At 31.9% G+C, this 17,785-nt stretch overlaps 1 protein-coding gene across 4 annotated transcripts in view; it reads left to right on the top strand.

Annotated features, from left to right (window-relative positions):
• The window catches only part of LRP1B (LDL receptor related protein 1B), a 1,824,802-nt gene that overhangs the window by 1,164,965 nt on the left and 642,052 nt on the right, over positions 1–17,785 (top strand). For all 4 annotated transcript variants that reach the window (XM_070581263.1, XM_070581262.1, XM_070581261.1 and 1 more), the window contains one exon: positions 16,664–16,864. In XM_070581263.1, coding sequence (XP_070437364.1) covers positions 16,664–16,864 — 201 coding nt within the window. The remainder of the gene's footprint in view (positions 1–16,663; positions 16,865–17,785) is intronic.

Here is a 17,785-nt window from a genome sequence, read left to right as displayed (position 1 = left end):
AAATGGATGGAAGAGGGCCAGTTAAAGTTGGTGCAGGTCCATCTTGGCAACTGACTTTCCATCTTCCTCATGGCCATAAAACTTCCCTGCGAAAGAGATTTACGGCAGTCTTCATTTCTCAGAAGTTTTAGTCAGATAGGAGAAGCTCCAAGAAAGCTTCTTTCTATATCTTTTGAATTTCAAATGCCTTCAGTTCAAAATAATTCTTATGCTAAAGTGGCATATTTTTGAGGTAGCATATTTTGATCCTATCTTTGGAGAATTGGGTTCTGAAAGATATTTTTGTGTATGTTGACTTGGGATTCAGATTATCCATTTAATAATATTACTAAAACTTGAGATTTTTGTATGAAATAGTCATCATGTAAACCAAAATTAAATGTAAAAAAAAGCAGAACTGTGATAAAACTCATGTTGCATTTTAAAAGAGAAATGTGATATAACGCGGTGACTATGGTTGATAGTATCGTACAATGAAATTTGCTAAAAAAGTAGAATGTAAGTGTTCTTACAAAAAATAAACAAGTAAAAAGTAAAAAGAAAAAGAGAAACGTGAAAGGTAATAATGTAACCATTGATCTGATTCTAATTTAATGTGTGGCTTAAATATATTAAACCATAATGTTTCAAACTATTTGAGTAGTCATAATTCACAATTACATATCCATATTTATGATAGACCTTTATGAACATTGCAGGCATTAAAGTAAACCACAAATATAAACAACGGATTAAAAATATGTGCACATCTATAATCTTTTTGATATATTAAAATTTACTTTAATTAAATTCCCAGTTTTACAAGCTAAAAGACCTTTAAACTACCCAAGATGTTCAATTCAGGGTTCATATTTATTTTCAAAGCTTTGTAAATGCTAACTTGGGCATTTAAAAGTTTTCAGGATAATTAATTTACATTTGGTGGTTAAAACGGCTTTTTAGAATTCATAAATTGCCATCTATTGGTGTTAAAATGTAGGCACATTAATAAGTTTCTTTATTCCTATAAAGAAGAGAATGACAGCTAAATTAAAGTACCATGCAACCGTTATCATTTAAGAGCTTCTAATCTCAAAGAACCTATCTTTGACCAAGGACTACACTCTCTGACATCTAGTCTCTCAGGTCCTAGAGCAGCAAATTACAATTACATTACAGCTGGGGTATGTGGGAAGGAAATTTCAAGTTTACTCCTCATGGCAAAGAAACTCAGAAATTCCATTCTTCAGATTGAAAAAGGAAAGAGACATTTGATATTATACAGTGATGGCAAGGTTATGGGGAAAAGAGGCCCTCCAGCTATTGATAGCAATGTAAATTTGACCCATCCTTCCCACTTCTAGAAATTCATGTAAAGAACAGCAGGAGTATAAAGACACATGCATAAAGATTTTCAGTGCAGTGTTTTTGCTTCTATAGCAAAAAGAAAAAGAAAGAAAGAATGTATTTTCTATTAAGAGGGGAACTACTTAATAATTACAGTTCATTCTTACAATGAACTACTCCAATGTCATTAAGAAGGTGTGAAAAGGAAATTCATATGAAGATGGAATTTTAAATTCATACTTTGAATCCTCTCTCCACTCTAAAAACACACAGAAGTGATGATAAAATATAACAGGAGATAATGAAAGAGATGTAGCCTTATTAACAAACAAAATATATCTCTGAGGAACAGACATAAAACAGAATAACAAATGGTGAGCTGTGTTGAAACTGGATGCCTGATTGGGTTGAATATGGAGTTTAGATCTCAGGTTTAATGGAAAATAAACCTGTCCCACATGAAGTTGGGGACTGGAAGCAGGCTTGCTGCTAGAAACCAGAAAATGGAATAGGACTTCTTTGCTTTTGAAAGGAGAATTAAAAAAAAAAATTGCTGCTGTTTGCTGTCTAAGATGGTACTTAAATGAGTTGTGTACATAGAGAGATGGGATGACATAGGCATGGCAATCAGCCAAGCTTCTGGCTGGCTTAGAGACTGAATTTGATAAAAATCCAATATCACGTTGGGATAGAATCCCACAAAAAGACAAATATAAGATGTATTTCTGAACCAAGAGTGTTGGTGGTATAGGGTGGGCTGAAGAGAAAGCAGCAATGCCTATATATAGGGGCAAATAAACACATAGAGAGAAAATTAAAAACTCCTATCCAAGATGAGATTGCAAATCAAAATTCTAAAATACAAGAAGAAAACTCATAAAACCACCCATCAAAATCAATCATTATAAAATGTTATATATTTTATATAGATATCATATATTATATCATATATTATATATGTAATATATAATATATAATATTTGTGACTTTACTCAAGATTAAATAAAAATATCTTTGTAAAAAGGGTTTAAAATAAGTATATTTGAGATACTCAAAGACAAAAAAGTAGAAAACAGCATCCCTGAAATGAACAAGAGTATACATAAATAGGCAGAAAGATAAATGATACATAAATATAGATATAGATTTAGATGACAGAATAATTGTAACAGGAAAAGTTGGAGAGTGAGATGTATTAGATTTGAGAATGAAATATATCAACATGAAATTTAAAACCAACTCTATACTGGACACAGAAAAAGTGAACTGAAAAATAATATATCGTTCACCCAGAAAGTATCACAGAGAAAAAGACAAGAAATTAAAAAGTAAGAATGAGGTAGTCAAGATATGTGGTTGGAAGGCTACAACAGAGACTCAAAGAAATTCCATGACAGAATATAGGTATGAACAGAAAAAACAAACACTCACACACAAACAGAATGGCTAAGGTTTACCTGAATTGCAAAACTTGATTCCTCAGAAAGAAGTACATTCAGACTTCTGGGTAGAATTAATTAAATTAACCCAAACCTCTATAAGCCATTTTGAAATGGCAGAACATCAGATACTAAAACTACCAGAGAGGAAATCAGATTATCTAAGATCATATTAAGAAAGGCAACGAGATTTTGGAGTAATTAGAAGCTAAAGCAAAAACACTTTCCGGCAAGTATTCTATACCCAGCTAAAATATTAGTCTAGATAATTTAGACACACAAAACGTAAGGCATTTTTCCACATAAAGCCTCACCAATAAAATTATTAGAGCAATAAGAAAATAGAATTTAGTGAGAGACATAAGTTTAAGGACCAAAATAAAACTGATGAGACTAAGAAAAACATGCTTTAATGATAAAAATTCAATTTACAATAAAGTTTTTGCAGTCTTAAATATTTTACATTAAATAACATCTTATCAAATTTTACATGGCAAAACTTTCAGAAACTAAGATCAGAAAGCTATGTTAGGAGCAAGAAATTTTATTCATTTATTTTAGCCCATGAAAAATTAAGTGGAAGAAAAATAAAAAAGAATGTAGAAGATCTAAATAATTAATGTTTAAGTCAAAATAATAAAGACATAGCTCTATTCCTAGAAGGCAAAAAATAAACCTTCCTTTAAAAGGCTGATGAATTTTTTTTTAAGTGAGGAAGGTTGGCCCTGAGCTAACATCTGTGCCAGTCTTACTCCATTTTATATGTGGGACACCATCGCACCATCGCTTGATGAGTGGTGTAGGTCCACACCCCGGATCCAAACCCACAAACCTGGGCCACCAAAGCAAAGAACGCCAAACTTAACTACTATGCCACTGGGTCAGCCCCTAAATTTTTTTTTAAATAAGCGTTTCTTGTCACAAACAAATTCAATAAATTCCAAGAAGTAGAAATAATACAGACAAAACTCCTTGATGATAGTACAAAAAATCTAGTAGTTGTGAAGAGTAAACCTCCTTTCCACTTGAAAATTTAATAATAAAATATAAACACTTTAATTCTACAGGGAATCAAACTGCAATTATAGAGCTTTTCAAAAATAAAGATACATACATATCAGAACATATAGAGTATAAGCAATACATTGTTCAAAGGAAAAAATCATAACTTTTTAAGTTTATATGCAGGATATCCCAAAACTCTGTGTATTTTTAAGCTTTAACAACTTTAGAAGTGTAAATGCTATAAAATTACAAAAGGCAACATTTGAAAGTTTATTTTTAATGTATAGTATATAATATAATATTTAGTTTTGTGAATTGAATAATAAATTTTTAAATTTTCCTACTAGTTTGCCATCTTCAATTAGAAGTACTGAAAAAAAAACATTAAAAATGCTTTATTGAAAATTTACAAAATTATATGTAATTAAGACTCAATTTACAAAACTATAAGAAGTTTAAATAAACTTTCAAGTGATGTTTATGCTTGTAGCATTTATATTTCTAGAGTAATTAAAGATTAAAACTGCTCTAAGACTTTTGAGACACCTATATTTACATTAAGAAATTAAAAATCAAAAATAAATTATTTAACATTATGTAGCAGAGACAATATTCACCAATTTTCCTTACACATTACTGTATTTCTGAACTCTCCTGCACTTAGATTGGGGCCAAGTGACTAGGTCAATGGGCTGTTAGTAGAAATGATTACAGTAGTCCCCCTCTTATCATGGGGGATACAGGTATTCTTCATTTCATTGCACTTTGTTTTATTGGGCTTCACAGATACTGCGTTTTTTACAAGACCCTCGACCAGCACAAAGATTATGACTCAATGAAGGCTCAGATGACGCTTAGCATTTTTTAGCAATAAAGTATTTTTTAATTAAGGTGTGTGCATTTTTTTAGACATAATGCTATTGCACACTTAATAGACTACAATATGGTGTAAACATAATTTTGAATGCACTGGGAAACCAAATATTTGTGTGATTCACTTTAGTGAAATATTTGCTTTATTGCGGTGGCCTGGAACTGAACCCCCAGTTTCCAAGATATGTACGCTCCTACATTCCAAGCCCCTTAATGGATGCCTGAAACCATGGATAGTACCAAACCCTATATATACTATTTTATCCAATACGTACATACCTATGATAAAATTTAATTTATAAATTAAGCACAGTAAGAGCTTAACAATAAAAAATACTAAAATAAAATAATTATAATTATATACAGTATTAAATGTTACCATCGATTTCAGCAACCTCAGCATATGATTTTTTGTTTCTTTCCTTATTACATTGAGAACTGTCAGCTTTTCACTTCAGGGAAGCACTTTACGGCTTCTCTTCAACATATCCAAATTGCCACCATCACTACTCTTGTACTTTGGGGCCATTATTGAGTGTTATTAAATAAAGGTTACTTGACCACAAGCACTGTGATATGGAGACAGTCCATCTGATAACCAAGATGGCTACTAAGTGACTACTGGGCGGGTAGTGTATACAGGGTGGATACATTGGAAAAAGGGATGATTCACTTCCCAGGCAGGACAGAGCAGGACAGTGAGAGACTTCATCATGCTACTCAGAACAGGACGCAATTTAAAATTTATGAATTGTTTATTTCTGGAATTTTCCATTTAATATTTGCAGACCACCGTCAACCACAGGTAACTGAAACCATGGAAAGCAAAACCATAGATAAAGGGGGCTGCTATACTATAGCACTTCCATGCCAAGGTAATCAAGCTATAGTGAGCATCCTCCCACTATTTTTTCTCTTGCCCCAGTGACCTTTCAAAATGGGTCTTTTTAAAAATGGGTCTAGAGGGCATACGTCCAAGTTGGAGGAAGGCTACCTGACCCTATAAAATTTTATGTGCACAGGCAGTGAACTTTATATTGAGCTAGGCCACCAGATTTCAGAATATGTTACTGCAGCATTGCTTATTCTGACTAATGCAGTGTTTAACTGAAGAAGTTAGAAAATAGCAACAAAACAAGGAAAAGGAAAACAGAAAAATAGATTATTTTTTTAATTTAGAAGGAAGAAAGAGAAATAGCATAACTGGAAAATTCAAGAACCAGGTTTTTGAAAGAATAACTAACATGGCTAATGCATTAACTGAACTAATAAAGAAAAAACATTGAAAGTGCAGTACATGAAATGAGAATGGAAAAATAATCACAGATGCTGAGGAAATTATAAAAGTTAAGCTATCTATGTAGCATCATAGAAATGAATTTAAAAATCTGTATTAATAAAATCATGAATTTGAAAAATATACATTTCCAAAATTAACTCTAGAAAGAAAAATAGGCAATTTATTTTATAAAAATAGAAAAAAATGATCAATATTTTCCCCTCTCACCATTCCACCAAAATCTCCAAGTCCAGCTGAAAAATTCTACCAGATATTTAAGGAACATTGTTACAATGCTGTTTCACCTCCTCCTGAGCATTTGAAAGGAATAAAAGCTTTTAGGTTATTCTTTTGAGCAACATAATATTGATTTTACAACCCTAAAAGTTAGGACTTTTCATACATGTGAAAATTACAAACCATCTCTCTGATGACCAATGATACCATCATTCTAGATAAAATATGAGGAAATCAGCAATATATTAAAATAATAATTCACCGTGACAAACACCACCCTCCATTTAAAAACAAACATGGTCCGAAATGAAAGAAGCAGCAATAATACAGAATAATATAGACATTTAATCTAGAATAAACTGGGAGCAATATTTGCAACACAGATCACAAATAATTAGATGCCCTAATACACAATAGCTCTTTGAGATCATTTTTAAAAAGAGCAACAAACCATATAAAAGTGGGCAACGTTTGTGGAAAAAGAAAGATAAAAGGTTCTTAAACATGTGAAAAGACAATCAGCCTGACCCATAAAAGAACGTCAAAACTATAGTGAGATTGTGCTTTTTTCAATATGGGATTGATGATTATTAATAAAACCAATAATATCCTATAATGGTATGAGTAAATGAGGTAGGCACTTTGATGTCAGTGGATACCAGTGAAGCCCCATGGAAGAATGTTTGGCAATATGTATCAATGTTTAAAATGTGCATATGCTTTCCCTACAATTCCACCTCTAAGAATTTATCATACAAACATATGTAATGCATTTGAGGAGTGATATATACAAAGATAATCATTTAAATTTTTTAGATTTAAATAATGTTTAATAAGCTTAAACCAATAGATATATAGAGACCCTTACATGCACACCCAACTCACACAAAATATTTTCAAATTTGACCATATGTTAGGTTCCCAAAAAAGTCTTAAAATTTTGAAATAATTGACAATTTAAAGAAAGTATTCTCCATACACAAAAATTAAGTTAGAAAACAGCATTAGAAAGGTGAGAAAGCCACGCACATGAAAAATAAAATCACACTTCAAAATAATCAATGGATTAATGAAGAAATCATAATACACGTATTTAAATATTTAGAACTGAATGAAACGGCATGTACTAGTCAGTAAAATTTCTATGATGGCTTTTTTTTTTAAATAGACTTCAATTTTAAAAGCAGTTTTAGATAACAGCAAAAGAGAGAGGAAAGAACAGAGAGTTCTCATATACCCCCGCCACCTCCATATACATAGCCCCCTTCACTATCAACATCCCATAAGAGAATAGTACATTTGTTACAATTGATGAATTTGGATTCCTACACTGATAGGTCATTATCACTCAAAGTCCATAGTTTACATTAAGGTTCACTGTTGGTCTTGACAAATGAATAATGATATGTGCCGCTATAGTATCATAAGGAATAATTTCGCTCTTCTAAAAATCCTCTGTGCTCTCTGCCTGTTCATCACTCCTTCCCCCTAACACCTGGCAACCACTGATCTTTTTTCTATCTCCATAGTTCTGCGTTTTTCAGATTGTCATATATTTGGAATCATACAGTATGCAGCCTTTTCAGATTGGCTTCTTTCACTAGTAATGTGCATTTAAGGTTCCTCTGTGCCTTTTGATGACTTGATAGCTCATTTCCTTTTAGCATTAAATAATATCTCATTGTCTGGATATACCACAGTTTATTTATCCATTCACCCATGGAAGACATCTTGGTTGTTTCAAAGTTTTGACAATTATGAATAAAGCTGTATAGGTTTTTGTGTGGACATAAGTTTTAAGCTCATTTGGGTAACTATCAAGGAGTGTGATTGCTGGATCATATGGTTAAAGTATGTTTAGTTTTCTAAGAAACTCCCATACCATCTTCCAAAATCACTGTACAGTTTTGAATTCCCTCCAGCAATGAATGAGGAGTTCCTGTTGCTTCACATTCTTGCCAGCATTTGGTGTATCACTGTTTTGGATTTTCACCATTCTAATAGGTGTGTGATGGTATGTCGTTTTAATTTGCGTTTGCCTAATGACATATGCTGTTCAGAATCTTTTTTTGAGCTAAGTACCACTGAATTGTTTTTTTTTTGGGGGGGGGGTGTTTGTGAGGAAGATTGGCCCTGAGCTAACATCTGTGCCAATCTTCCTCTATTTTATGTGGGATGCTACCACAGCACGGCCTGACGAGCAGTGCTAGGTCTGCATCTGGGATCAAAACCTGCCACCACGGGCAGCCAAAAAGGGCGTGCAAACTCAACCATTATGCCATTGGGCCAGCCTCACCACTAGATTGTTTTTAATAGCTATATATTGCAAAAGACCTGAGGAGGCCGAAATAGGGTACTAGGTACAAATATTGTGGTATATCCATATAGTAGAATACCTTGCAGCAATTTAAAGGATGGAAATCACTATAAGACACTGACATGGACATTTCTCTATGATTAACTGTTGAGTGAAAAGTGAAGGAACACAATAGTGGGTATAGTATGTAATATTTGTTTAAATAAAAAGAAAAAGAAAAGTATATTCTTTTCTACAATAAAAAATATTTCTAGAAGGATTCACAAGAAACTGTTGTCAATAAGGGGAAAGAGTGGCTAGGGAAAAAGAGCGAGAATGTGTCATAATTGTACAGTCTCCTCTTTTGATTGACTGTCTTTCCAAGAGTGGTGATAGATTGCTGCTGACTCATATACCTTTTACTCTAGATTCCATTGGAAAAATGAACATACATTTTTCAAGTCAGGTCCCGGGGTAGGTCTAAGAGTTAAGGATGAAGTGATCTTTAGCAAAAGAATGTAACAAAACTAACTGGCGCTCTGTGTAATGAAAATCCACCATGGGCTTCTGTGAACGGCAAAGTGTTATTCTTTTCTATGTTTAGATTGTTTTGTTTTCCTTCTCCAATGTTGTACCAGTAAATACAATGTGAAATGGTGAATTTAATCGTTGTTTAAAATTAGTCTGGATAGTTAGAACCAAAAATATCCTACAATGGAATAGTGATTTTGTTAGAATTATATGATTAATTGTTTATGAAGAATTTCTAAATACAGCGCTTTTTTTTCCTTCCTGTAACCAAGCCTATGGGATACTTTTATTTATTTCTGATGAAAATAATGTGGTGAGCTCTCCACTGTCTAGGTGCTGTAAAGCTAACAAAATACTTTGCATATTGCTTCTTATGAGCCTTACATATTTTTCTTTTGATTCTTCCAGTGGCCGTTTTAAATCTTTTACAGGTTTCTCACTCTTCTCCCCCTTCAATCCTGTATCTAAAGAAGAATATACCCTCCATTTTGCCCAGATGGGCTCTTCTTTAGATATTGATGCTGTGACCTCCTACTTCCTCTGGGACCTTAGTCACTTTTCTTGTTTATGTCTTCAATTTCTTTCTCCACAGTAATTTTTCTTCCTCTGTGTAAATATACCTAGTCCAATAACCTCAAAAACATTTATTTGATTTTATTAAGCTTTTCCCATCTTCCTCCTTTGCTTCATTAAATCATCTTGTGTCATGTAGTTAGATGTCTTGTCTCTCACTTGTTTCTTCATTCTTTGGGATCTAACATCCTATCTCTACCTTTGATGGAAATTACTGTTTTAGTGGTGGCCAGGAATGATCCCTCAATCCATATTCTTGTCTGTCTGAGTCCTACTCTGCCACTCAGTAACTATGTGAGTTCAAATAAATTACCAAACCTCTCTAAGTTTCAATTTCCTGACCTGTAAAATAGATACGATAATAATAATAATAATAACCAAAAATAGGTACACAATATGAGCTTAACAAATGATGCCTTTGACTATTAATACTGTGCATTGACTTCTTTCTCTGCAACATCTGACTTTTCTCTGCAACACATGTCCTCTCCTTGAAACATCTTCTTATGAATTCTCATATTAGATTGTCCTCTATTCATTTACCATTTAGATTTCTCTTTTTATTTCATTTCCCTTGCCCTTTTCCCTCCGCCTATCCCTTATGTGTAACTTAAAAATGTTTGCTGAATACATAATGTGTCTCAGGAATTGCATAGATTTTTCTCTTAATTTCTCTGTTTGTTCCTTCTCGTCTTTCTGCAAGCTGTCCCTAGCAAACTCTTCTGTTCCCAAAGTTTCAACCATCACCTCCAGGTAAATGCCTCCCAAATTTCTATCACTGAAATTAACTCCGTGCTTCAAACCCATTCTTTCCAATACTATGCTGAACATCTCACTTTCTCTCCAAGTCAGAAATTCTTCCTCGTTTCTCCATTTCTGTTAGGAACATCTTCACCCCCCTACCCATTTGGATTTAAGACAGAAAGCACCTTTTGACACTCCTAACTTTTGACACTCCTAACTTATAATCATTTTCCAAGTCCTGCTGATGCTACCTGTACACTTTCTCTAACGTCACCCATTCCATTCTTTCCTTTAGCATATCACAGCCTAAAGTTAAGCCTGTATTCTCTCTCATTCACAACTTTGTGTGGCCTACTATTTTTTTCCCTGGAAATGATTGGCTTCAATCCATTCTACACACAGCTTTGGCTTTCTCTCACTTCATAAGCTGTAACCTGCGCACATTCTTTCTCAAAACCTTTTAATGGTTCTCCATTGTCTATAAGATTGAGACCCTTCTTGAATTGGCAATCAATATTTCATGAACTGTGGCCCCAAACTGTGTTATTATTGCTTCTGGAGCAAGTCCCACCCTTTCCTGTCTTTATACATTTATGTAGGAGTTGCATCTTATGTGTGGATTATATTCAGCAAATAAAGCTAAAACTGCATATGCTCAAAATTACTATTGCCATCCATAAAACTCAGTATACATGGTTCTGTATATATAGTTCTGATGAAAATTTGTACATATGACCGTATTATTAAGAAAGTAATTTTGGCATAAAATAAAGAATGCATATACAAAATAGAATTTTATGGTGGATTCACACGGAAGTGGAAAAGAGACCAAATTAAGAAAGAGCTGGTTTACTTCCACCATCTACGCCCTGACATATTCCCATTGAGTAGCATGAGTAATCACCATGTTATTAAATTGTTCTCTCCCTCTTTTTCTGTTCTATTTGATTTTTGTTTTGCAGAGGGGATTTATTTCAATGTTAAGACTATAAATGCAAGGCAGCTGTCTATATGAAATGCTTTTTTTCTTGTGTCCATATGTAATATTCACTGCCATCATCCTAAACCCCTTTCCAAATAACATCTCAGTAAAGCTTGTTCTTAAACTTCCAATCATACGTATTTTCTACTTCCTTGAAATTCCATAGCACCCTGTGATGGTTGTATGGCTTTTATATTTTTCTTTTTTTCTGTTCAATATTAGAATGTTTGTCACAACTAGACTTATTGCTTCACAAGGTCAGGAATTTGTCTTTCCTATCTTTCTACATTCTTCAGTAGCAGGCAGACATATAATACTCAGTAAATATTTGCTGAATTGAAGCCAAACATGGTCAGAGAAATAAATATGTATGTGGTATTAAAGGTGAGTAGTGTAAAAATTAAAAAGAAAGATTGCAATTCAAAGACCAGTCTTTAAAAAGACATCATAAATATATTACTGAGTAAATTCATTTGGACTTTATCAAAGATTCACTCCTCTTCATACCTATATCCTTAATATTAACTGCTAGCCATATCCCAAAACAGAAATGATCCTGTTATAATATGTCGTCTTTTATTAAGATTAAAGCAATTCAAGCAGTTTATAAAATTTTAACTCTATTTTTTTAAATGGCCAAAACAGTTTAACAGAGAAAAGAGAATCTCCAGAACAGATCATATAAATTTATTTTGGGAAAGCAGCACAGTTTTTAGGGATTCCTAGAAACTTTTAGTTTTCCTATAGCTGTTGACTTTGTGGTGGCTTTTAACCTAAACTGTATATTTCAAGATAACACAAACCAAAATAGTTTTTATAATGTCCTGAGTATGTGTGTGTGTGATTGTACTAGCTGTCATGATACCAACATGCTGATTTTTGTTTTTTCTGTTTGTTGTTGCTGTTGTTACTTGGCTTAAAGGGCAAAACTATGATTTCTATAAGAGTGTAACATACATAGTTATCAAGTTGAAAACATCATGAGAAATAAATCAGAAAATATTATGTAGAACTCAACTTGATAATAAACACCTAATATAATTTTCTGCATGTAATATGTTTTTAAAGAAGAATTAATAAAGACAAAGTATTTTCTTTGGTTATTTGAACTTATTTGTGCATATTTAAAAAAACATTTTTAAAGATTTTGGTTTTTTAGATATTGGATATTTATAATTTCCATAACACATTTTAATATGATTAATCTTTATTTTGTTTTAGTAATACTAATTTGACCAAAAATATACTTAATAATACTAATTTGACTAATAATACAAATTTGGCCAATTTTTTATATAAAAAGTAAGGAGGTTACACAAGAAAATCTGTAGTATTTGTTCTTTTAAGGTGGTACATCCAATGACTTGACCACATAGGGATTTTTCTTGATATGAATCAAGTAAAAATCAACATTCTTTAAGCATATTCACTAAGCTCATTTGCTTTTGGATATTCCCCAATTAATGGTCATGAATTAGAAATTTAATTAAACTTGTCATATCTAATGTACGCTCTTATCTACATTTTCCTAAGAGTTAAAACCAAACAAATAAGAAAGGGAGAAGCAACAAAGCTTCAACATCCCTTGCAAAATCAGTGGGAGAACGGAGCTATTTAACCTTGTAAATTTTGTCTAAGTTATGTATTCATATTTATTCATTTATCTGGTAACATAATCTGCGTTAAAGTTATTAGTCATTTGAATAAAATTTTTCTTTACCTTTTCCAGGCAGCATTTAAGTCAGGGATGACAAATAGGTTTTACTGCTATTCTGACTCTAAAAGATTCATAGTGATTTATGGACGGGTTTGTTGAAACAATTCTAAGGTCATTCTGGAGTCAATGGTTAAGAATGTCATGATGGATTAGAGATGTCTGGGGAAAAAAGGAAGTTGCATCTTGATTTACCAAACTAAAAATGGAAATTACTATATTATTCTTGAACTCTCCCTTCATTCTATTATACTTGCAGATGATCCCATACAATTTAATACTTAAGTATAGGATGTCATATTTTAGACTACAATTAAGAGTTATGCATTGATCTTGCCTTACTAACTAGATTACAAACTCCTCAGTAACAGGGAAAGTCATGACTTTCTTATATTTCCTAATGTCTCTAGGAAAGTGTAAGGCATAGAGTCAACTCAACATAGAAATTGTATAATGTATCTGGAGAAACTAGCAGACTTTATGGCACATGTGCATAATTTCATCTTCATCATTTTAAAAATGAACTAGTATTTCTTTTTCAGAAAAGTCATGCAGAAATACGGTAGAAGGAAAATAAAATAGCACAAAAGAATTCAGTGAAAAATCCATCTGTCTCCTACTCCAGGTTTCCAGTACCTCAATCTTCCTCACCAGATGCAGTCACTTTTGACTGTTTCCTGTGTAGCCCTCCAGAAAGAATTCGTGTAGAGACAAGCCTTTCCATGTACTTATATTGATATATGTAAGGAAATATAGTCATAGATAATGGTAAACAGATAAATCTCTTTTAACATATAAGAAAGTCTATCTCATGCTCAGTTCTATGTCATTTTTTATTGACATGTTTTGGAGGTTGTTTTATATTAACTTATGCAGAATTATCTCATTATTTCTCACTCAAGCATATAATTTCAATGTATGGATGTACTGTAATTGATATTACCAGAATTGCAATGATGATTTGTTACCAGTCTCTTGCTAATATATCCAAAGCAGCAACACGTATCCTTGCATATGCATCTTTGTGCATTTGGGCAAATATATTAATGAAAAAAATTCTAAAATTAGAATTACTGTGGTGAAGAGATGATGAATATTTCATTTGCTGGATTTCATAACATTGCCCCTCAGAGAGATTATCCCAATTTGCAGCTCCCTCAACACTGGAGCTGTTTCTTAAACTATCATCAAATGTATCTAATATCCAACATTTTGATCTTAATCAATCTGATAGAAAAAAATGGTATCAAATTGCTTTTTCTGGTTTACTATTTTTTAATCGAAATGTATTTTGAACATCTCATGTTCATAAGCCATTATTGATTCATTGTGGATCTTGCACTTGAATTGGGTTATTCATCTTTATCTTATTGACTTGTAAGAGTACTTTGTATTTTAAAGAAATACTATATGCCCTTTTTGTCAAACATAATATTTTTCTAGTTTATTGACTTTGTACATAAATTTTCTTGTTGCAATGTGGAATCAAAAATTTATGAAATTAAGTTTATCAATTTGTCCTTTATGTTCTCTGGGTTTGTGTAATGACCATTTCAAGTTTTTTTTTTTAACATCTACTTTATTCTAGAATGTTTGTTTGTTTAGTTTTTCATTATTTTGAAATGCTTACTCTTGGATCTATCTAGGATTTATTTTGGCATAAGGTTCAAATAAAGATTCAGTTTTATGTTTTTCCTCCAGATGACTAATCAATGATCTCAACGTCATTACTTTTGTAATTAATTTTTCTCTACTACTGTATTTTGAATTGCCAATTCTTTGTATATTAAACCACATACGTAAATGAGTCAATTTCTGGTGTCTCTAAACTATTTAATTATTGGTCTATTTATTGACATTCTTGTATAAAATGTTTTAACTACTGTTACTTTAAAAAACTTCTAAATATTTGGCATGACACTTCCTAATCATCAATCTTCATTTATTTTTTATTATAAGACTTCTAATGATATTTGCAGTTTTATTTTCTTATGTTTAGGATATACTCATAGGATTGCAATAGTATTGTTTAGTGTTTTATTGGGATTGTATTAATTTGGGAAAAATAATGTCTTTACAGTGATAATGCTTCCTCTCCAAGACCAAACTATATTCTTATCCAAGGCTTCTTTTAGGTTTCCTTGTAGACTTTTTAATTTCTTCATATAAATTCTATACAGTTCTTGTTTAGTTTAACCCAAAATACATTGTTTTATGGTGAATTTTTTAATTGGTCTTTTCTTCTACAATATTCTATTTGAATATATGAAATCTATTGATTTTTATACAATTTTTGAAACTAGCTACCTTTTTTTGAATGCTTAGTTTCTTATAGTTCTTATTTAGTTTTTATTGATTTTATAATTATATGATTATATTAACCACATACTCTTTTCTAATTTTATACCTCATTTCCTTCTAATGTCTAATTGTATTAGGTAGTATTTTTAAAACAACATAAAATAATAACATTATTAGTTTTATTTACAATATTAAGGCAAAAGTTTACAATGTTTCTTAATTTATATTACATTTATTAATGAAGTATCCATCCATTCTTGTTTCAAGAGTATTCTGATCAATAATTATTCTTGAATATTATCAAATATATTTAAATTAACTGTGGAAGTGATCATTTCTGTTTTTTTCTTATTTGATCTATCCTGATATACAGAATTATGAATATATATCTATAAATGAAACATCTTTTCATTAGAATTTAAATTAGTTCAAAATTTAGTAGCCTTTAAGGTTGAAGAAGACAGTTAAATACGCAATGACTCTTGGACATATACAATCTACTATTTTTTATTTCCCTTTTATTTCCCCCACTCATTTTATGAGATGTTGGTATGTAGTCACCCAATAAGTAGTATTTACCCTTAGGTACATTTTTAAATTCACATTACACCTTAACATTCTATAATCCAGAAAAGATAATCAATTAGAAGAAAAATACAAATAATCTAGAAAGAAGGAATAATTGGCAATAAAAAAAAACGTTACATAGACAATGACCATTGCTTTCTATGCATTTCATATTGTTACTTTTGAAATATGCTGGCTAAACAATATCATTTTATTTTTTTCCTTCAAAGTCAATAAAGAAAAACATATTTCTATAAATTCTGTCTGTATATTCCTTAGCTACCAAAATTTTTAGTAACATTTTATATTCTTTTATGAAAAGAACTGTGCATATGTCTAGATGTGAATTGTTGAGGTGTTGAGGTTATAAATGTAAATAGAAGGACATCTTCTCCCATGAAAATAAAAAATTTAACTAAATTTAGGGCTCCAAAGACACGGATAGCATTTACCTAAATTTAGGACTCTGAGAGGGACTTATATGCAAATGTATCCTTAAAGTTGGGTTTTAAAAGTATTTTAGTTAAATTTTCAATTAGTCACAGAAATTTTCTTTAAATGCAGTAAGACAATAACTTGAAAGTAAAGAAAATATCAAGACTTTAACAGTACCAGCACTTTAAGAACCAGGGCAAGAACTATTCGAATACTGTCATGAAAATAAAGTGTCAAACTATCAACAAATAGATTTCTCACTAACGGCAAGTAATCCTGCTTCTGACTGAAGACAGTCATGACCACTCATTACAGTGACTTAATTACAAAATCAAATGCATGCTGTTTCTGTTTTTTTAAGGGAGATGTATCAACAAAGCATGGGTATGTGATGGAGATATTGATTGTGAAGATCAATCAGATGAACATGACTGTGACAGTTTCTTGTGTGGACCACCCAAGTACCCTTGTGCTAATGACACTTCAGTCTGCCTGCAGCCAGAGAAACTCTGCAACGGGAGAAAGGATTGCCCTGATGGGTCTGATGAAGGCGATCTCTGTGGTATTGCATGTCTCACTGCATTTGCTTCTCTCTGGATACTAGAACATTTTAGTCCACTTGCTGATACTTAATTATGGTAGCATTCATTCCTTCCATCCATTCCCCTTAAATGTAACTTTTAGCATTGAACCCTACCTACATTTTTCAGGCACTGTAAGTCATTAAAAATTTTTAAATATTATCAGAAGTTTCTGAAAGTAAAGCAGAAAAGGCTAGCCTATATCCAACTAACTTAACAATTGTATAGCTGTGCTCATCATTTATGTCTCTAGATGGTCAATGCTGTTTCCACAATTGAACTGATTGTTTTTTGTCGGTGAGTCCTTCAGAACAGAAGAATCTTGTTATGTCTGACCTATGGGATGAAGTTTACTATTACCCAGTGGCTTTTGTCATGCTTTCTAATCATTACAATAGAAATTGTTTTTTAGAAAGAGGGAAGGAAAAGACTAGATAATGAAACCAGTTGAATATTACTCAATTTTTTACGATTTTCTCTGAAGTTTTTAGTCCTCATATAACAGCTTTTTTTAGCGTGCTTTATCTACTTAGAATGATGATTTCAATCTGATAGCTTTTGAGTTTTGAAATCACTTTTGACTAGCCATTACCTTATGCCAACCAACACATATAAAGAAAATTACATTTCCTTCTCTGTGGGAAGATCAGATTTAGCAGTAGATTTTTAAAATATGTTTTCTAGATAATACAGAAGGTGACATCAATAGAATAATGAAGAAGAATTTACAGAATGATAAGAACAATAAGGAGATGACTTGAGGCTGTAAGAAAATGACTTTAGGAAATGATGAAGCTGCCTGATTGAAAGTGGGAAAGACAACTACATTTAAGCCTAAAGTTATCATATTTTGATCTGCATTGAGCATTAATAGCACACTGAGTGATATAAAAAAGACTTAT

The sequence above is a fragment of the Equus przewalskii genome, chromosome 17 (genome assembly GCF_037783145.1).
Source record: "Equus przewalskii isolate Varuska chromosome 17, EquPr2, whole genome shotgun sequence".
Lineage (NCBI taxonomy): Eukaryota > Metazoa > Chordata > Mammalia > Perissodactyla > Equidae > Equus > Equus przewalskii.
This window is presented reverse-complemented; position numbering and strand designations above follow the sequence as displayed.